A 23081-nucleotide genomic window follows, 5' to 3' on the forward strand; every position below is an offset into this window, starting at 1 on the left:
GTCCCCAGAGAGCACTAAGGTTTAACAAGCTGAAAAGTAAGAGAAAATGGGGTCTAACTTCTCTTATTACAGAGGCCAGACTCCTTAATGACTGAAACCAATCTTAACCACATGTCTAGATTCAGAGCAAAGTAACCCTCCTAGTAGAGAGGGGAAGTGTGAAGTGCTTCTGCCTTCTTAGCCCAGAAAAAGTACTACACAAGGTAGTTTGGGGAGAAAAGGTATAGACGATGAAGGTTATCAGTAAAGGCTTGATGGAAAAACTGGAGCCCGAGTTGAGTTTTGCATGAAGTTAGGAATTCCAAAAGGTGGAAGTGAGGACAGCAATTCAGGTTTGGCAAACAAGCAAGGGAACAGCTAGTGGAAGTAGAGTATCCTATATGAGGCCCAGCAAGTGGACCAGATTTGCAGGACCATTGAACATGTGAAGGAGAGTGCTGTAATTAGTAGAAAGAACCCTGAAATTGGAATTAGAAGAACAAGATACCAATATTGACTCTACCTGGATGTCTTTGAATTAAATCTCTTTGTCTCCTAAAACCTCAGTTTACTAATAATTGAAGGAATTGGACTCAATAATCTCTAAAGTTGTAACTATGAAATGTTCTATGATTATAATCTACTTATGTTTCACCTTGGAATAGCAAATGTTTTATCCAGGACCCCTTCCTCCCAAACCGTCTACAAGCTATAAAAACCTTCCTGGGTCAACAGTGGCCACTTAGCCCTTCAAAAAAAAAAAAAAAAAAAAAGCCAGTACTACTGTCAATCCCTCTCCTCCTTCCCCCTCCAACTCTAACATCACCCATCACACCTCCTCCCTTTACCCCCGCCCCCAGTTTCTGAATACTGGGTCCCTAGTGATGGAGGCCCTTACGTATGTTTTTCAGTGGTCTAAGTCATGGTTGAAGGAAAACAGTAGAGGGAAATAGAACAAAGCGTGGACATCGGCCTTCAGAGTCACACAAGCATAACCCTCCTCCACCTCCTCCACCTCCCCCGCGCCCAGCCCCGAGCTCTAAGAAGATACTTGTAAATAGCCAGACTAGGCAGCCCGCTGGCTGAGGACCTGAACATGCGCACAGAGCTGCCCAAGCGTCAGGAGCTGAGGAGAGGCAGAGAGCAGCGACGTTAGCAGTTTCTCTCTTTTAAGAGCAGGAGCCAGGGGTGCTGCAGGCAGAGGAAGGCTGGGGTGGCCGGGGAACGGGAAAGGAGCAGGAAATGGGAAGGATACGTGATTGTGTGTGCAAGTAAGCGCTGGAGCTGATGAATGGAGGTGTGTGTGAGCAAGAAACGAACGCGTTGGCGGCCCCAGCAGTAACAGCAACAGCAGAAGGAACAAGGAGGAGGGGGCGAGAGTCTTCTCTTTGGATTAAGGAGGAAAGAAATCGATTCTGTGCTATTGCAAAATAATTTGAACCTCAGTATCCGCTTGATTGGGGAGAAGCAAGGGATAGAGTGAGGGAGAGCTTGCAAGAGCGGAAAAAGGAAAGGAGAGGAGAGAGGGAGAAAGAGAGGGAGAGAGAGAGAGAGAGAGAGAGAGAGAGAGAGAGAGAGAGAGAGAGGAGGGGGGCAGCAGAGGGAGGCAGGAGACTGAGAGCTCCGCTGGGGGCATCTTCTCAGACCGAACAGACCAGTGCTTAGAGGCTACAGAGAATCGAGGGAGTTGGGAGGGCGGGAGAGAAGGGGGTGTCGCAGCCTGGACTGGGGGCGCGGAGGGGGGGTGGGAGGCTGAGCGAGAAACAGAAGTGATGAGAAAACAAGCAGGAAGGTTGGAAGCTGCTGCTGCTACTGCGTTGTACCAAGAGGACGAGGAGGTGGAATTCTGCTTCTCCTTCCCCAGCTACTGCTGCGATTCATCGGGGATTCAGAGGCTGCAAGTGCTTAGCATTCCCCAGCTACAGCCGTCCGGGCTACTTCTACCCCTGTCCCTCCGCCTCCTCTAGGGATCATGGAGACCGTGAACGGCACGGTAGGCAGCGGCGGCAGCGGTGGCACTGAGGTGAAGCAGCCACCGCACGGCCAGCACCATCCTCGCCACCACCACCACCACCCCTTGGCAGAGAAGAAGCGGCTGCAACGCACCCCCTCGCCCGCCAGACCCTTCCTGAAGGACCTTCATTCTCGGGCTCCGGGTCCAGCCCCTGCCACCTCTTCTTCAAACTCTAGACCTTCGGCGGCCGCACAGTCGGCCCCCAAATCCCCGAGCCTCTCCGGCAAAGCGCATCCTAGTCCATCGCAGGCGCCGCCGTCCCCGGGGCTCCTGGCCACCCAGAGCCGCCTCTCCCGACGCAGTGGGGGTGGCCAACTGGGATCTAAGGACAAGGGGGTGGGAGCCAGGAGCAAGCAAGGGGGCAATGCTAAATCCTCCCCTTCCAACAAGAAGGCAGCCCGGGCACCGACTGGAGAACAGCCCTCTAAGGCAGGAAAGCAACAGCCGCAGTCTCCGTCGCCACTTACAGGTGGGGAACAGGGGACCGCTTCTGCTAAAGGCCGTAAAGGAAAGAAAGGTTCCGGGCCCCAAAGGACAACGGCAGTTCAGACTACGGCTCCTGCCTCGGCTCCAGTTGTCTGCTCCTTGACCAGCCCAAGCCGTTCGGCCCCCACCGCCCAAGTCCCCAACTTCTCTGGTTCCCTGACTCTGGGCTCCCGCATCAGCCACACAGACAGTAGCTCGGACCTGTCAGATTGTCCCTCTGAGCCCTTGTCTGACGAACAACGCCTGATCCCGACAGCCAGCAGCGATGCCGAGTCAGGCACCGGCTCCAGCGATCGGGAGCCCCGAGGAGCCCCCACCCCGAATCCCAATGGAAAAGCGGGACCTCCTTGCAGCCCCGAGCCCCTCGGACCTCACTATCCTTCTTGTGCCTCCCCTGGGAGCGGGGGCGGCAGGGCCAGTCCTTCTGTGATCCCCCCTGGACTGCTGGGGACTGGAGTGGGGGAGGATGCTGGGGGGCGAACCCAGCCGAAATCGACCTCCGGGAGGAGCGGCCCTGGAGAAGACGGAAAAGGGAGACCGGGCAGCGGCGGTACCAACCAGGCACCCAGCCCGTGTGAGCTGCAGCAGCTGGTGCTAGCGGAGGAGGAGGAGGAGCTGCTGCGGGAGATGGAAGAACTGAGATCAGAAAACGATTATCTCAAGGTGAGAGGGGCGGTGGGAAACAAGGCTAAGTCTGTAGGTAGATGGGAACCAGGGAGCTTGTTGATCACATCTTTGCCCCTCGGGGCTCCTCCCTCCCAGCCTGCGCTGCTCGGTGCGGGAGGGGCGGACTAGCCACCAGCACTCGATTTAAAAGGCTCTGTTGAGTCTCCCTTCCCTCCCCTCTTCTCTTTTCTTTTCCCGCCCCCTACACATCCAATACTTAACTTGGGCAGAAAACTCTGGAAGAAGGGAGTGGTGGGAACTAGGGGGTGGGTAGATGAAATTGCAATTGGCAGGTTCTAGAAACCTTTTAGTTTCTCTCTTTCCTGGCCTGCTCCTTCACGTTAATGCATCTTCACACTCTAAGTGGTTGTATTAGCATTTTCCCATAAATTAAAGAACAGCAAAATCACTGCAGACCTTCATTTTCACTTGGCTTAAAAAAAAAAAATAGAAGAAAGGAAATTTGTGTTCCACTTGGATTAGAGATAAAACCACTTGTAGGGTTTAGCACTTCCATAAAGAGAAGACTTGCATATCCAAGATCAGGCTTCAATGCAGACGTGAACTGTGCATATGATTTTATTGGTATGGAGAGCTTGCTGGTGAGAAACTCCCTTTCTCCAATGCAGGTCTGCACTTTCTCTGCCAAATACACTCTTAGAGAGTTGCCTGGATCACTGAGGGATTAAGTGACTCGCCAATATGTGCAATGGAGAGACTTGAATCCAAATCTTTTTAATCAACTAGGATAGCACTTTATCTACTAAGCTGCAAAATTTGGCATCAATAAAGGATCTGCTCTGATCCGAAACAAGAATAACTAGATTGAAAGGATGGGATTCAAGACAAGGTATCATGGTGGTGTTTTAACTAGAAAAACTGTGTAAGGAAGCCTGGAAGCCTCAAAGTGTAACGTGAATTGAAACAGTTGTATTTTTCTATCAGAGGAACCTCAAAGTTATGATTTCCTTTTATCTGCCAAGAGCAGCTTCTGTTTTCTGTAATACACAAACACTTCACTTTCCAGGGAATAGCCACTTCCATCTGCCCTCAGCTGCTGTATCTTTAATTTTCCCCCTGCATTGTCTGAAAATAGGAACTGCATAACAATAGTCCCACAGTTACTCTGTAAAATGGTTCATAGTTTTTATCTCTGGATTTTCTAGGAAGCTGTTAGGGCCTAGCATGCAGAAAAGAATATCTAAATAATAGTCATTGATAACATGGCACATAACCAGCCTGTCTGGATGCTATTTAGACAACAAAAAGATGGAAAAGAGGAAATAAAGATTTTCTTGATATAATTTTTTGTCAATTACTATAGGCCTTGAATTTGTTACCAATAGCAGAAATAAATATTATGATCTTAATATATAATCTTCCCAATCAAAAAATGATTGCCCCACTCCTATCTAGTAGGACAGTCAATCAATTTTTTTTTTTTCTCTTAGTATCAGTGATTCCCTTGTACTGATTCATCCACACTCTTTGGAGCTGTCTTTCTTATAAACAGTGTCATACATTCTCAAGGCAATTTATATGGTAGTAGCAGTAGTTGGAGAGAATGTCTCAGAAAAAACAAAAAGAGAGTGGAATCATGATGAACTGAAAGACCACAAAATTGGGAATCAGAAGATCTGGATTTTTGACCTAATTCTTCCATGAACTGGATTTGTGACCATAAATAAATCATATAATCTCTTAGGACCTCTTAGGTCCCAGGCTAGAGGGATCTCTATGGTCCCTTCCAAGTCCCTAGTCTATTAATTAACTTGTCATACATGTACTAAATCTACCAGAATGGTAGACCTTTTAGCAGGTGCTTTAACCATGTTAAATAATAATAATCTTCATTAATATTAATGAGGAAAAAAGAATAATATGCAAAGTGGGGCTCAGAACTTAGGAGGAGAGGTGTTAAAAAGAGAAATTAAATGATTAGTTTAAAAAATGCTTCTTTGTGTTGGTCACAGTCAAGTTAAAAAGGCAACCAACAAAATCAATAAAAAATATTATAAATCAGCCTAATATAAATACTGAATTTTCTTCCTTTTAAAATATTCTCAGAATTGTTGAGCCCCAAAATACATAAACATGAGAAAACCCATTTTCTTAAAAAAGATGCTCTTGGTTTTTAAAAGGCAATCAATTTGTTATTATTTCAAGATTCATTATTGGGTATTTACTTTTTTTTCTTATTTTGGACAGCCTTTCTCTGGTAACTTTTGGTATAGTTGACTCTTTTATGAATGTCATGTAATCATCCATTTCTAGGATGTCTGTCTTGTCCAGGGACAAGTACTAAGGGCATTCTTTTGGGAAAATAATGATTTTAACATATTTTTTTAAAATAATTGAACTATTCCCAATACTAACTTTTCTTAGGGGTTTTTGTTTTCTTTCTGGTTGGCTAGCTTTAAAGAGATGCTCTAGGCAGGATGTGTGCAAATGGCAGACCAGATCCCAGAGGGAATGGTTAATTTGTTGAAAATGATGTACTCTTTAGGGTATGTTCCAGAATCAGCCATGACCATCCATATGACCCATTTCCCATCATCCCCTCTGAAAAGAGAGGAAGATGTAGGGGTTGGCAATCTGGAAGATTTGGTTGTGAAATGAGAAGAATAATATTATATATGCATTTTAGTTAGACTTTTTTTGTTAATTTAAATGAGAAAAAACCCCTAAGTCTAGGGAAAAGATAGGGCTTTTGAAAATTTTCTAACGGTTGGTAAGTACTTTTCCCCAAGTCCAATATGTTTTGCTATGCCACATTGTCTCCTATATAAAAAATTATCTTTTTTTTTCACATATCCTATGGTATTGTCCTTTGTGAGACTAGTTCACATATAGCATTTGTCTATTAACACATTATTTTATAGCAAGATAAAAACCTATCTCCCATGAACTAGCTGTGTGATCTTGGGTGAGTCAATGGGCCATAATTTCCCCATCTATGAGGAGATTAGGGAGTGGCTGGGCTAGATAATCTCTTATATACCTTCTAGCTTTAACATGCTGGGATTCTGTGACTTTAGTAAAACTCTCTTTGTCAATTGTTTTTGTTTTGTAGTCTAGAAATTTTAGGACTGAATATCCAGGAAAACTAAGAGCCTATAAAGTATTGCCTTATTTTTTGTAGTAGGTCCTGCTGTCATCATTTCTATGAAACTGTCACAGTGGACAGCTGAAATGAACATAAACTCATCAAGTAGAAGAAAAAAATCAAGTCCACAATAAAGAAGTCTTATTGGGTTAATAAATCCAAATACAAGACAATTATAAAAAAAAAAAATTCTGCCAACTCTAATTTTAAAGTGACAAATGTGCTTTATACACTAAATCCCTGAAGTTTTTCTGGGTTGGATTGCTCTTGATCCAAGGAAAGAAATCCTATGTTTCTAACTAGGAGAGGAAAGCTTATTAAAAGCTATGTCCTTTAGGTAATAATAATAATAATAATAATAGCTAATATTTATGTAGTGTCTACTTAGGCACTATGCTAAGTACTTTACAAATAATATCTTATTTGATCCTCACAACCAAATAAGGCTCAGGGAGATTCAGTGCTTATTTTGTCCATTAACATGCTAACTAGTGCTTTACTTTCTCATCTGTTTTTCATGGTGGCTTAAACACTTTGTATTTGTGAGCATGTCTAAGAAAAGCTGCCAGTGGTACTTCACCATGTGTTCCTACCAACAACTCTTTCAAAGAATGCCCTTTAACAGTTTTTATATCCTTCAAGTGTATTGGAGATTTTTGTTTTGTTAATTGTTTTGTTTTGTTTTGTTCTTGCTAGGGACTGATACTGGTTTATGTAAGGTAAATTTGTTTTAGGTATGATGGTGGATCTCCCATTTCCTTGAAGGGATGGGTGGGAATGTTCTTTCATATATTTTTATTTGAGCCATTCTGGGTTTTTATAATTGGGTGCATTCACTTGATTTCTTTGGTGTGTGATTGGTCTTTTTATTTACATTGTAATTATTGTATATATTTCCTTGCCTCTGTTTTCTTCATTCTGTATTAGTTCATGAAGATCTTCCTATTTTTTTTTTGTATTCATCACATATATAATTTCTATAGTATAGACTTATTCCATTACAGTCATGTACCATAATTTATTAAGCCATTCAATGGGCATCTACATTGACCCTCATTTTTTGTTACAGAAAAAGAACTGCTTTAAATTTTGGTGCAAGTGTTTCTAATAAAGGTCCCACTTCTAAATATAGATAGAGAACTGAGTCAAATTTATAAGAATATAAATAATTTCTCAACTGATAAATGATCAGAGGATATGAACATACTATAAGGAAATAAAATCAATAAATTAAAGTCATGAAAAATGCTCTAAATCACTATTAAAATTAAATTAAGATTAAAACAACCCTGAGGTACCACCTCATACCTATCAGATTAACTAAAATAATGGGAAAAGATCCTGATAATTGTTGGGACGGATGTGGGAAAACTGGGACACTAATGCATTGTTTGTGGGATTGTGAACTGATCCAGCAGTATCACTACTGGGTCTGTATCCCAAAGAGATCATACAAGAGGGAGGAGGACATACACTGTAAAAATGTTTCTAACAACTCTTTTTGTGGTGATAAAGAATTGGAAAATAAACAGATGCCATCAATTGGAGAATGGCTGAATAAGTTATGGTATATAAATGTAATGGAATATGATTGCTCTATAAGAAATGATGAATAGACTGATTTCAGAAAAAGCTTGGAAAGCTTGGAAAGCATGTAAGCATGACCTGATGTTGAGTGAAGTGAACAAAACCAGGAAAATATTATATATAGTAATAGCAAGATTGTATAAAGATCAACTCTGATAGACTTAGCTCTTCTCAATAATTAAATGATTCAAGGCAATTACAAAAAACTTTGGATGGAAAATGCCATCCAAATCCAGAGAGAGAACTATGGAGACTGAATGCAGATTGAAGCATACTATTTTCATTTTTTTTCCCTTTTGTTTTACTTTTTCTTTTTCACGGTTTTTCTTCCCCAACATGATTCATGGAAATATCTTAAAAATGAATATACTCATATAACCTAAACATGATAATTTTTTTAAAAAACAGTAAATATTTTGGTGTATGTGTGGACTATCTTTTTATTGATGACTTCTTTGATTTGTAAGCTCAGTAATACTTTAGATCAAAGAGAATACACATTTTAATCACTTTATTTGAATAATTCCAAATTATTTTCAAAATAGTTGTACCATTTCACAGTTCACCAATAATGTATTCATGTGGTTATCATTCCATAACTCCTCCATTATTGACTATTGCTACTTTTTGTCATCTTTTCCAATTTGCAGGGAATGAAATGCAAGCTCAATGTTGTTTTGACTTACACTTTTTAAATTGTGATTTCTTTTATGTAGTTGTGAGTGCTTTGCAATTCTTCTAAGAACTTTTTTCATAGTTTTTAACCAGTTATCTATTGGAGAATGACTATTTGTCTGTGTGTGTGTGTGTAGTTTATATAGCTTGGATACTAAATCTATCAAGATTTCTTTCCCACTCTTAACCACTTCCCTTCTTATCCTAGATGCATTCATTTTATCTATGTAGAAGCTTTCAGTTTCATGAGGTTAAAGTTCTCTTTTATTTTTTGTAATTGCCCCTATCTTTTGTTTGGTTAAGAACACAGCTCCTAGAAATGCAAATTAAAACAACTACTTACCTCTCAGATTGGCTAAAATGACAGGAAAAGATAATGATGAATGTTGGAGGGGATAAGAGAAAGCTGAGACACTAATACATTGTTGATGGAGTTGTGAACTGATCCAACTATTCTGGAGAGCAATTTGGAAGTATTTCCAAAGGGCTATCAAACTGTGCATTCCCTTTAATCCAGCAGTGTCTCTATTGGGTCTGTATCCCAAAGAGATCATAAAAAATGGAAAAAGACCCTCATGTACAAAAATGTTATAGCAGCCCTTTTTATAGAGGCAGGGAACTAGAAACTGAGTAGATATCCATCAGTTGAGGAATAGCTGAATAACTTATGGCTTATGAATGTTGTGGAATATAATTGTTCTATAAGAAGTGACAAGCAGAATGATTTCAGAGAGGCCTGGAGAGACTTACATCAACTGATGCTAAGTGAAATGAGCAGAACCAAGGTAACATTGTACACAGCAACAGCAAGATTATTTGATGTCCAAATGTGATGGGCTTGGCTCTTTTCAATAGTGAAGTGATTCAGGCCAATTTAAATAGATGTGTGTTGGAGAGAGTCATTTGCATCCAGAAAGTGAACAATGGGGACTGAATGTGGATCACAACACAGTATTTTCATCTTTTTTGTTGTTGTTTGTTTTTTTTTTCCCTTTTGATCTGATTTTTCTTGTGCAGCATGATAATGTGGAACTATGTCTAGAAGAATTGCACATGTTTAACCTATATTGGGTTCCTTGCTATCTAGAAGAGAGGGGTGAAGAGAAGGAGGGAGAAATATATGGAACACAAGGTTTTGCATGAGTGAATGTTATGAAGGTTTGAATGTATTTAAAAAAGTAAAAAGCTATTATTAGAATATTTTTAAAGAAATACAGCTCCCACCCATGGCTACAAAGGGTATATGATATACTTCTCTTCTAATTTTAATAGTATGATAATAGAATATTAGAGTTATGTATCCATTTAGAATGTATTGTGGAATTTGGTACGAGGTGTTGGTCTAACACCTAATTTCTGCCAGATTGACTTCCAGTATTCCCAGCAGTTTTGATCAAATTTAAGAAATCTTTTTCTAGGTAATTCATCTTTTTTAGTTTATCAAACACTGGTTTATTGAGTTCCATTGCTTCTGTTTCTACCTTATGTAGTCTGTTCCACTAATCTATCTTTAAAAAAAAAAAAACAAAAACAAAAAAACAAACCAAAAAAAAAAACCAATACCAGAACATTTTGATGACTACAGCTTTATAAAATAGTTTGAGGTCTGGAAGTGCTGTTCCCCTTTCATTCCTTGTTCTTTTCATCTTTTCCCTGGATGTTCTAGATAATTTGCTTTTCCAAATTAATTTTATTATTTTACCAGGTTCTATAAAGTATGCCCTTGGTAATTTGATTGGTAGAACACCAAAAGTGTAAAAGAACTTTGGTGATATTGTCACCTTTATTATATTGACATGACCTAGCCATGAGCATTGAAAACCTCTTTAATTATGTTAAGTTGTTCTTTATGTCTGGAAGAAGTACTTTGTAATTGAATCTCTCTCTCTCTATATATATATACATATACATATATGTCTATATATTTCATAGTTATTTGGAATGTGATTTTCCTTTCTAATGTTGAATTTAGTCATTTTAAATGTTTTTTGAAGTCTTATGACTGCCTAGGAATGTCTCAGACTAAACTTTTAAAGTGAAAAATTTCCTTTTAAGGTCTTTTTACTTCCTTTATGAAAATCATTATCTAAACAAATCACTGCAACCAGGAGGAAAAGACTGCAGGGGGCTGATGACCTTTTTTCTTATTTCTGCCTGTTATTCCCCTACTACTGAAACATTGGATGTCCTTGGACCTACTTCACAGTTTCTGTTTTCTTATGATAGTCTTTAAATTAAATGCTTCTAAGCTGTTTCAGCAAAAGGGGGCATGACAGTGACTGGGAAGGGTCTTCAAATCCTTAATGATTACAGCTGCAGTTTCCTGAGAAAAGTTCAAAAGCTCCACATAATTTAGAACACTGTCAAGGAAGTGTCTATATGAGGTGGAATTTTAAAATAACCCTCTTTTTCTTTTTAATTCACTGACTCTTCTCTTGCCTTTTCATTCTGCAAAACAGAAGTTACTCTTGATTCTTTTCTGACAGGTCCCCTTTTCAAACCTAATCTGTATTAGTCATAGGAAAGAATAGATATAATAATCTGAGGAGAGAAAATCATGTTGATCAGTGGAAACTCACTGAGTCCATCAGCTGTCGGAATGAAATATCAGTCTGGTAAACAATGGTAGCGGGTCCATAGGCCTTGTTAGCCACAGCTGTGACTCTGCTCCAAACACTTCCATTGTCCAGGGGGAAATGAAGTGGATTATTTGTATATTACCAGAGACAATAGTTTCTGTCTGAAGCTCCCAGTAGAATGCGTTATTGTAACACTAGCCAGATGACTATTCCCACTGTCTAGATCTGTCTATTTAAAGAAAGCTTATTGAAATAGAAAAAAAAATTGATTTAAAGTCATGTAATGAAGGCAAAAATTTGAATAAAAACAAAAAATATAGGTACAAGAAAAAACAGGGATTTGTTTTTTGCTTAAAATTGATAAAAGGATAATTACCTAATTATAGATTTCCATAAATATTAAAATCACATACATTTTCATTCAAAGTTTTCTCTAATACATAATACAATATCTTTTAGTTTGAGATCTATAATAAGGTTTAATTTGTAGTGTAGGAAGAAGAAGATAGTTTGACAGTTCAACACTTACTTTATTAGATTTTTTTGTAGAAAGAAAATCATTCTTTTAAAATCAGATTAACCTATCAACTAGGGAATAGATAGCATCTCTGAACTTGACAGAAGTGATACTGGTAATTTAATATATAGAGAACTGAATATTGTTCAGGTTTTTCTTAGTAATTTCTGCATATGCAAAATGACTTTTTTACAGTCTCAAAATTGTTTCATAGACACAACTTTCTACTCAGTTTAATTAAGTTGCAAATGAGACTTTTTAAGTTTTGTGATGTAAATAGCTCTACACTGGAACATATTATTAGGACATTGTTGTAACATTAGCATCCTAAAATTTTTTTACATTATCATTATAATCTTAAAAAGTGTTGTTGGTCATGACTTTCATACTATTGTCATGACTAGTATTTATAATTTCTTATATAACCTTTCAAAATGATCTTTCGTAATAGTTTATTTTAAGCTGATGATGGAATTTAAAAATATAAGAAATCATTATTTTTATTCTATCTCTAAAAAAAGATCCATAATAAGAATAACATTTGACACTACAGTGATCTCTTTCTCCTTTTTAGTAGCTCAAATACTCTGTAATTTAAGTGGAGGAGTAATAGATTGAACCACTATCTTTTGGAGGTATGTGTATGTAGATCACTGCTTCAATCTGCTAAGTTAGTTTCATGTCAATCTGGGTTGACCATCTCATTAAGAAAAGGGAATACATTCTATTAACCCCTCATTTTTTTTTTTTTTGGACAAAATCAGCATTTTAAGACATTATTTGAACAGTACGTAATTTCAGGTATTTGGTGATTTCAGTCTCTTTACACACACACATACACATACATTATACACACATATTCTAAGTGTTGATTTATGTTTTCTATACATACTTTCTATTTTTAAATTAAATTAATTTTTGTATTCTTTTCCTTTGACTTCTCCCCATCCCAATTGAGGAAAAAAATAAAGAAAAACAAAACTGTGTTATAAATATACATAATCAAATAAAACAAATTCCTGCACTGGCCATGTCCAAAAAAATATCTTTTTTCTGAACACTGACCATTGTCTCTCTTTGAAGAGATCTACATAGTTTTTGTTTATTATCACTGAAGATTTTGTCTTTACTGAGATTGATTTCAAGTAGAAACTTGAGGAGAAAGAGCTACCCAGCCATTAGATAAAATCTCATCTTTTGGCTTATTCCTGAATTTCTTGTCAGCCTTCAGATCCATAGAGAGCACCTGATAATTTGTATGCTAGCTTTCTACCATTTCATCCTACAAATTAACTTTTTTCATTAACTGAACATATTATGGGATGAAAGTTGTATGTCTGGATAGGAATTTATGTATATAAAACCTGGGAGTATTTTGTGGATTGCAAGTTCAGCATGAGCCAAATGTTATATGTCTGCCCAAAAAAGCTAATGCAATGTTAGTTTTTATTAATAGAATCAATATTTTCAGAATAAGGAGATGACATACATTGTCATCATATGTCAGACCATATAGTCCAAAGACTATTATGTTTAATTCTGGGTCCATGGACAAGTTGAGGCTGTCAGGATAGTAAGGGACTTGGAGCCCAGATTATACAAGGACTAGTTGAACAAACTGTGAATGTTTAGCCTGGTGAAAACTTAGTGGGGCATTAGAGAGGCATTGTCATAGACTAAAAAGAACACTGGATTTGGATTTTGAGGAGCTGAGTTTGAATTTAAACTCTGCCACTTAGCACTTGTACAACATTTTTTTCTGTATTAAAATAATTTTACTTTCTGGGGTCTCAGTTATTCATATGCAAAATAGAGGAAGGGTTTGGATTCAATTCCCTCATCAATTTAAAATAAACTCTTAACTGAAAATCATTTAGAGAGGTTATAGAAGAAATTATAAATGCTAGTAGTAATCTCTAGAATTCCTTCTGATTCCAAAATATGATCCTATGCCCTAATAGATATCATCAAGTATTTGAACTGTATTGACTGCCACAAAAGAGAAAAATTATGGCTGTCATTTGGATCTACAGTATAGCTGGTGGTCCTTAGCAAAAAAGCATATTTAGTTTTAATGTAAGGTGAATATCCCAACAATTAGAGTACAGCTTTGAGACTTTTTTTTCAGAGGCTGGAGCTTCCTTGTTTTGATTAATTGGAAAAAAGACGAAAGAATAACAGAAAGTAAAGGCAGCAACTTTTAGCATGAGCAATAAGTGATCATCCTCCCACACGTCTTCATTAAATTCTTATTTTCCCACACTTATTCATTAAAACTCTATTTTGAGGCAGGTCACAGAGATTATTTTCTGTTTCTCCAATATGCTCTTTTGAAATAGTCAAAGTCTTGGAGATATTTTCTGCCCATCATTTAAACACCATCACCCCAAATATAGTAATACACACATATATATATTATATATGTTATAGATATGATTTTATTTTATACAAATACATATATAATATACATACACATTTTGTACAAATACATATATAGTATACATACATATGCATAATGTTTTTAGAAAAAAATTTTCTTAAAAACAAGACAACTGAAAAATATTCAGTGGTGGGTTCAAGAAATGATACTAGAGCCCTAAATTTATTCTTTCACTGCCTCAGTGAATATCTGAATCAACCAGTATACCTCTATTAAGTACCTATTATGTACCAGGCACTGTGCTAGTCATTGAAGGACATAAAGACACAAATGAAAACAGTCCTTACTCTGAAGAAGATTTTTTTTCTATAGAAGGAAATAACTGCACACATGCAAGTAGTTGGAAAATATAATCAGAATAATTTTTAGGAGTGAACTCCAGTGAACTGACATGTTGTCTTAAATGAATAAATGATTAGTTAATTTGAAATTTTATGAAATGAAAAAAAATAAAAAATAATAATCTTTGAGTCTATTTGAGGAAGTTCAGAAATATGAAATAAAAATTCACATTTAATAAGTATGATATAGTGGAAAGGTCATAGCACTTAAAATCAGGAGACCTGAGTTGAAATGTTGAGGCTGTTAAATTACTAATATTATGTGACTGTGAACAAATCACAATCTCTGAGCCTCACTTTCTCCTCTCTACAGTGGTGATTAGGAGTGTGTTTCCTACTATACTATTGTAAAGTCATTGTAACCCATAAAGTTCAAGATTAGTGAGATTTGTTGGGATACAGGTCTCTCAGGTTTAAAAAGTGTTTTTACTAGAAGGCTAGTAGCTTTATAAGAAATGTTTCTTTAAAAGAACTCAAAATACTACTGGATATTGTCACTCACTCAAAAAATATTTTCTTATTCTACTGAAATGCTCCCATTATTTCTCTTCTGTATTATTACAAAAATACAGACACCAACAAAAATGCTAAAATTGTAGAAAAACTTGGAATAGTTTATTTGAGACATTTAAGCTTTTCAGATGAAAATATTTAGTTCATGAAGAGCAAGGTGGGCACTTTTGTCAATGAAGCCCTGGGGCTTTCTACACAATGATGTTGACAAAAGATCAATAGTCACTGTGATGGAAGATTAACTCATTTTCCTCTTTAAGGTTTACATGCCTGTAGTAAACATGGTAGTACTTAGCAAAGAATAAGGCATTTAGCACAATGTCTAGCATATAGTAGACACTATAGAAACAGTTTATTCATTAATTATTACATTGATGTTTTCTAGGAAGTTATTGTTCATTGCTATATAAACTCTATAAAGAATTGTGAAATGAATAAACTATTTTATTCATTTAGATGTTTAGGAAGTGGTAAAGCTTTCAGAAAACATCTCTTTAATTGATTGGGTTGTTGTTATTGTTGTGTTGTTGTTGTTTTGCAGTTAGAGCCCATTTCAAATAATGGTCAATTAGGTTGATCATTCAATAATTTGAACATGCAAAAGAAGAAAACTATCCCTTTGGAGATGTTGTCTATAAAGAAAATGATGACATGATGAAGCATGAACTCAACTTCTCCCCTCTCAGTTCTAAATAAATCTAGCCATAAAACAAAGGAGATGAATCGAATCTTAGAAAAATTAAACATATAGGCCTTTGGATATTGAATGGAGCTCCTTCACAAAAACTGACCATGCATTAAGCTGTGAAAACCCAAAAACAAATGCAAAAAAGCAGGGATATTTAATACGCCCTTTGCAAAGAATAATGCAATAAAATTACATTTTAATAAAGGGCCATGGAAGCATACATTCAATTAATTGGAAACTAAATAACCTAATTCTAAAGAATAAGAAAAGAACAAATCATAGAAACAATCAATTTTATAAAAGAGAATAACAATAATAAAATAACATACAAAATTTGTGAGATGCAGCCAAAACAGGACTTAGGGGAATTTTTATCTTTAAATGTTTGTAGCAGTAAAAGAAAGAATAACTCAGTGATTTGGGCATATAACTAAAAAACTAGAAAAAGAACAAATTAAAAATTCCCAATTAAACACTAAAGTAGAAACTCTGAATTACACTGTCAAATAAATAAAATTGAAAGTTAAAAAAAACAAACAAACATTGAACTAACAAAAGTAGGAGCTAATTACATTAAAAACAACAACAACAATAAACCATTGGCTAACTTGATTAAAAAAAAAAACAAAGAAAAAACCAAATTGTCAGTATCAAATATGAAAAAGATGAATGTCACCTATTTTGCCTAACTATATGTCAATAAAGCTGACAATCTAAATTAAAATATATAAATTGTCTAGATTTTATAGAAAAAGAAATAGAATACTTAAATAATCTTATCTTAGAAAAAGAAATTAAACTAGTCATAAATGAACTTCCTAGAAAAAATATTCATAATCAGCTAGATTGAGGAGTGAATTCTACCAAACATTTAAATAATAATTAATTTCAATACTATCTAAGTTATCTTTAAAAATAAGTAAAGAAAGAGTTCTGCCAAATTTCTTCTGACACAAATATTGTTTTGACAACAGAGAAAGAAAATTATAGATCAATTTCCCTATTGAATAATAATGCAATGATGGTAAATAAAATACTAACAAGCTGATTACAGCAATATATCACAAAGTTCATATACTGTAACCATGTGGGATTTATACCAGGAAGCAGGACTAGTTCAATATTAGAAAAACCATAAGTGTAATGGACTGTATCAATAGAAAAGGGAACAAAAATCATGTAATCATAGATGCCAAAAAATACCTTTATAAAATACAACACTTGTTCCTAAAAATACTACAAAGCATAGAAATAAATGGAATTTATCTTAAAATTATACAAGTGGTATCTAGCTAAAGTCAAGAAAAAGCATTATCTGTCATAGAAATGAGCTAGAAACTTATCCAATAAGATGAAGCAAAGATATCCATTATTAATCAGTATTGTACTTGAAATGTTAGCTGCAAAAAAAAAAAAAAAAAAAAAAAGTACACTAATTCACTGTTGGTAGATCAATGAATTAGCTTACCCATTCTGGAGAACAATTTGGAACAATACCCAAAGAACTACAAAACTGCACATACCTTTTAATCTTGTATTACCACTACTAGAATGTAACACTAAGAAATCAAAGAAAAGGGAAAAGGAATCATATATAGAAAAATATTTTTAGCTGCTTTTTTGTTACAGCAAAGAATTAGAAACTGAAGAATGCCAATCAATTGGAGAATAAATGAACAAGCTGTGATATGTGATTGTGATGGAATATTATTGTGCTATAAGAAATGATGAGCAAGATGGTTTTAGAAAATCCTGTGAAGATTTATATGAACTGATACAAAGAAAAATTAACAGGACCAGGAGAACGTTGTACCTAGTAATAGCAATATTGTGATAATGATCATCTATGAAAGACTTAATTTTTCTGATCAACCCAATGATTCACAGCTTTTTAAAGGACTCATGATTTAAAATGTTATCCACCTCCAGAGAGAGAACTGATTAACTGAGTCCAGATTGAAGCATCTTTTCTTTCACTTTATTTTTCTTGCTTTTCCACCTCCTACAATATGGTTAATATGGAGGGGTAAAAGAATCAATCTTTTCCAAAAATGTATCTATATTAAAGGGTTAAGATAGAGTGTAAGGATGAGAAGTGAAATATAGGAGGTCAATAAGCCCTTCCACGAGTTTACATTCTATATGGGATAAATAATACATTACCAAAAAAAAATCTTAATGATCAAAATGTTTCTGATATGGAATTGTTGGACTTCTGTGTGAAAACTGAGATATATATTGTGGGCTTTAATTTATATATATTTAAATTTATATTGTAATTCTAACAGTAACAAAGTTAAATTAAGGTTGCAGACCAAAGAACTTTCATTTCAATTGTGTTTATGGAAGTAAAAAAAATTGCTGTGCAATTTGTCCCAGGGGCTGGCACTTGTAATAAATATCTATTTTTAATGTCTGGGATTATAAAGCTAGACCAAAACTTTTAGGACATCACTTTAAGGACAAATTCCAGAGATTCTCTTATAACAGAGGCATCAATAAGGATAGCTTTGTATATTCTAAGTTAATTCTTGTGGGCCTGTAAAGACTGGATGGGTTTTTTTTGTTTGTTTGTTTGTTTTGTTTTGTTTTGTTTTGGATGGAGCAAGCTTGTAAATTTGCTTGGTTTGGATTTATACAGGATGAACTGGATGAACTTCGTGCAGAAATGGAAGAGATGCGAGATAGCTATTTAGAAGAAGATGTGTACCAACTGCAGGAACTCAGACGAGAACTGGATCGTGCTAATAAAAACTGCCGTATCCTGCAGTACCGTCTCAGGAAAGCTGAACAGAAAAGCCTGAAAGTTGCTCAGACTGGTCAGGTGGATGGAGAACTCATTAGAAGTCTGGAACAGGATTTAAAAGTAGGTGATCAATGGAACTCAAGCATACCTTCCTGACAAAAGATTTTTTTTTTTTTTTTACTGTGGATAGAATTTAGGTTTTAGAAATTGAAAAACAAATAAAAAACCAAAGTAATTCTCAAATTTGTGGCTTACGTGGTAACTATGTTTTCGGAAAGATTATATTTGGACACTAAGCTGTGGAAGTGTGTTGTTTATTAGATTTTGAAATATAAGGATGGTGATGTTATCGATGATGGGAGATAACTTTAGCAAGTGCTTTATAGTTTACAAAACATTTTTCATATATTGGTGATTATAGCCTGCTCTTTTCAGAGATCTGTCTCAATGTATTGTTGGCTATGTTAGACTCTCTCTTAGCAAAACTTAAGAACAATCACATTATCGTTGATCAAGACAAATGTACAATATAAAATTAGTGTAACTTCTTGATCAGAGATCTAATGATCTACTCAACTTTTAAAAATTTATCTTTTTTAATTTTTAAAAATTAATCTTGTGATTAACTATATTTCAATATAATTGTTCTTTTATATCCTTATACAACTTATTTTATTCATGTAAAAATGTTATACTGAAAAGAATTTCACTAGCCTGGCAAAGAGATCTATGACACAAAAAAGATTAAGAATCATTAGAGTAAATTTTATTATAAATACCCAAATTAACTATAAAGGACATATGAAGAAAGAAGCTATCTTCATACAGAGAAGTATAGAATAATTTTATATACTATGTGTATTTGTGTATCTGTAAGGATAAATAGATCCATATATCCATCCATCCATATAACATATTTGTATCTAATAGTGGCCATCTCTAGGGTGGGGAAGATGAAAAAAGAAAGAAATTTACATAACTTTGTTATATATTTAAAAGGAATAAAAATTATGAAATTAAGGGAAAAGAGAGGAATGTATTGAGAGAAAGGGAAAAGGGGAAGAGGAATGATGTAAATTATCAACCATAAAAAAGAGGCAAGAAAAAGCTTTTACAGTGGAGGGGAAGAGAGGGATGACAAAGAGAGTGGATACACCTTACTCTCATTAGAATTGGATCAAAGAGGAAGTAATATACATACTCAATATGGAAATCTATCTTACCCTGCTGGAAAATAGGAGGGAAATGCGATATGGGAAAGGGAAGGGTGATAAAAGAGAGAGCATGTTGGAAGAGTGAATGGTCAATAGCAAAGCATTGTTGAGGAGGGACAAGTGAAAGGAGAAAGAGAATAAATGGGAGGAAATAGCAATAATAATTGTAAAACAAATTTTGAAGCAAGTTTCTCTAATAAGGCCTCATTTCTCAAACATAGAGGGAACTGAATCAAACTTTTATTTAAAAAATAAGAACTATTCCCCAATTGATAAATTATCAAAAAATACAATCTGTAACCAAAGGGCTATAATAAATTTATGCATATTCTTTGATCTAATAATATCTCTACTAGGCATGAATACCAAAAGATTTTTAAAAAAGGAAAATTTCCTATATGTACAAAAATATTTATAGTAGCTTGCTTCTTAGGACAAAAAATTGAAAATTGAGGAGATGCCCATTAATTTGGGAATTAATTTGGGAATGGTTCAATAAAGTACAGTATGCATTTGTGATGGAATATTATTATTCTATGGGAAATGATGAGCAGGATGCTTTCAGAAAAAAAAACAAAAACAAAAAAAACCTGGAAAGTCCTCCATGAATTCAAGCAAAGTGAAATGTACTGTATACAAAGTAATAGCAATGTTCTGGGATGACCAGTTATAAATCATTTGCTATTGTCAGCAGTAGTCAGTATTGTCCTGACTACTCTGAAGGACTAATGACGATAAATCCTATCCATACCCAGAGAAGGAACTAATTGTGTTTGAATACAGATTGAAGCATTCCCTCTTTCTCTCTCCCTTCTTTCCTCTTTCCCTCTCTTCATCCCCCCTCCCTTTCTTTCTCACTTTATTTTTCTTGAGGTTTTTTTTCATTAGGATGGGAGATTTATGTTTTTTTTTTCAGAATATGACTTGTATGGAAATGTTTTGCATAACTCACATATGGTTTCTTAATTGGGAGTGGGGATAAGGTGAGAACCTAGAACTCAAACATCTCAAAAACAGATGTTAAAAAATGTTTTTAATGTAATTGAGGAAAATATTAAATAAATAAATCAAATGCCTACAAAAAGAAAATAATTAAAGAAATAGCAAGTTATATATAGAAGATTTGCTGTTTCATGTGCAATCATCTTTTTCTAATATAATATTTTATGGAAATACTTGTTTTATTCCAAAATTAAAAATAAAATACATTTTTGAAAAAAGAATCATTAGAATAAATGAACCTCAAATGGTCCAAATAGGATGAAAACACTTTAAAAACTTCCTACATAGCCTTATCTACTGATATTCTCCTTCACATACCCTACCTTGCTAACAAACAAAATTCCTAATTATTCTCCAAACATATCTCCATGCTTTTTCTTCACTCTGCCCTTCCCACCTAAGATATTCTTTTCTTTCTAGCCCTACCTGTGTTTTCCCTACTGATCTTTCAAAATTCATTTAATGATTACTTTGTCAATGAAGCTATCTTTGTTCTCTGCCGCACACCTTTTCCAAAGCCCTAAGAAGAAAATAATTTTTCCTTCCTTTGAACTAGCTTTGTAATTCTGTTTAACTCAGATATTTACTTATTTGTCCATATTTTATCTCGCCATAAACTCCACAAGGACATAGGCATTGTCATATTCTTAGTTGTATCTGCCATGGTGCTAGGCAATGCTTTTAACATAATAGCTATTGAATGAATGAACATCTGCTATGGAATACACATAGAATAATTTTGGAATATGTTAAAGAGGAGTTCAGTTTCTTGGGTCACTTGTTAAAGATGTCCATAGCCATTTAACATTTTTAGTTCATTTTTTATTTCCAGATGGTACTACAACCTGACATTTCCATAACATGGAAGGGAGTCTTAGGGTCACCATGTCACAGAATAGGAAATCAGAGCATAATTAATTTGCCCATGTCTTTCTGGGGGCCAAGAGTAAAAATGGGAATGAAATGATGGAATTATAGAATTTTTCCTTTTTTCTCTCTCTCGTGGACTTTAGAGACTTTCTAGTGAGCTACATAGCAAGTCATTTATCTAAAGATTAATTATACATCACACTTCCTCTTTTAAAGATGAGCACTTCTGAGAAATGTCATTTTAGCCTTTCATTATGAGAACAGGAAAAGTTTTTCTCAGTTCTATTAAAAATGATAAAACACCAGCAATCAAAATACCATTAAATATAATGTAATAGAGATTAGTATTTCTGTAGTGATATTTCTGCCATCTCTGATAGAAAAACAGATTCTTCCTTACTCCTTGTTGGATGACAAAGCATATTCAACCACTTTTAAAAATAAAGTATCTTATCACCTTACACACACACACACACACATACACATATAAATTTTAGCTATATTTTCCATTTGAATTCCTAATGAATTATATATACATATCTCTGGATATTCTTTACTTGTATGTATAGTAAATACATTTATACATCTATTTTTTTTCTCCCCAAGAGGACTTGGGATTTCCTACAAGGCCTAAATGATTTGTTTTGTTTTATTAATAGCTTTTCTTAACTGCCATATCTGTTTCATAACAAAAAATTCTATAAAGAACTTATGGTATGCTAGGCACTGAAGATACAATATAAAAATAAGTTAGTCCTTACCTGCAAGGAGCTTCCCTTGTTGGGATAGAGGAGGAAGGAGAGTTTTATATTTAAATAATATAAAAAAAAACCTTCAGAGAAATAGAAGACAAACAAGAATACTATGATGTTACACTGATGCATGAGAATATATATGTGTATGTATTTGTACTATATAGATACTATGTGTATGTATCTGTTTATGTATGTATATAAATTTGTGTGTATATGCACATACCCACACATACATGCTTGTATACATATATATCTGCACAAATTGTAGTCTTCTATGGGCAGGGACAAGGGCAGAAAGAAGAATAAACTGCATAACAGAGACTCAAAGAAAACCTATAAGGAAGCAAAGTTAGATAGCATTGAACTTTGAAACAAAAATTTATTGCATTACATTTTGAATCCTCTCATGTTCTGTTGTGCACATTGCAATGTTTATTTTCCTTTTCCTATTTTGATTTTAAGTTTAAAATGATAAAGTGATAAAAATATAAATTGATAGATGATAAATATATATATATACAGAGTATAATATACAAGATACACATACACATCTATGCATCTACATAATGATTAGAGGAAAGGGCAAGTATTTACTGAGGGAATCAGGAAAGACATATTGAAAAAGGTAGTAGTGAGACCTCCCTATCTCTCCCCAACCCTCCCCAAGCTGGAAGATTATACAACATTTCATTGTAGATTCCACTTTTTTAACAGGAAGAAGGGAAGTTTATTTCATTATACTTCTCCTGAGGGGGGAAAAAAAATCTAAAATTAATTAACTGATTTAAAGTTAAAATTAATTTTTTATTAAAATAACCCCCTTTGCTCCTAAAAATGTAAGGCAGATAAGACCTAGAAAAAACATGTGTGTGTGATCTAATATAAAACTGAACTACAGAAAAA

General features: G+C 35.1%; 1 protein-coding gene across 10 annotated transcripts in view; it reads left to right on the forward strand.

The window, feature by feature from the left end:
* Positions 1–1689: 1689 nt before the first annotated feature.
* The window catches only part of MTCL1 (microtubule crosslinking factor 1), a 158471-nt gene continuing 137079 nt past the window's right edge, over positions 1690–23081 (forward strand). For 6 of the 10 annotated variants that reach the window (XM_031946627.1, XM_031946628.1, XM_031946626.1 and 3 more), the window contains exons 1-2: positions 1690–3142; positions 18233–18457. In XM_031946627.1, the coding sequence (XP_031802487.1) occupies positions 1952–3142; positions 18233–18457 (1416 nt within the window). In that variant the 5' untranslated portion in view covers positions 1690–1951. The remainder of the gene's footprint in view (positions 3143–18232; positions 18458–23081) is intronic. The other 4 variants (XM_023496239.2, XM_023496240.2, XM_031946631.1 and 1 more) reach the window with 2 other exon arrangements.

The sequence above is a fragment of the Sarcophilus harrisii genome, chromosome 1 (genome assembly GCF_902635505.1).
Source record: "Sarcophilus harrisii chromosome 1, mSarHar1.11, whole genome shotgun sequence".
NCBI lineage: Eukaryota > Metazoa > Chordata > Mammalia > Dasyuromorphia > Dasyuridae > Sarcophilus > Sarcophilus harrisii.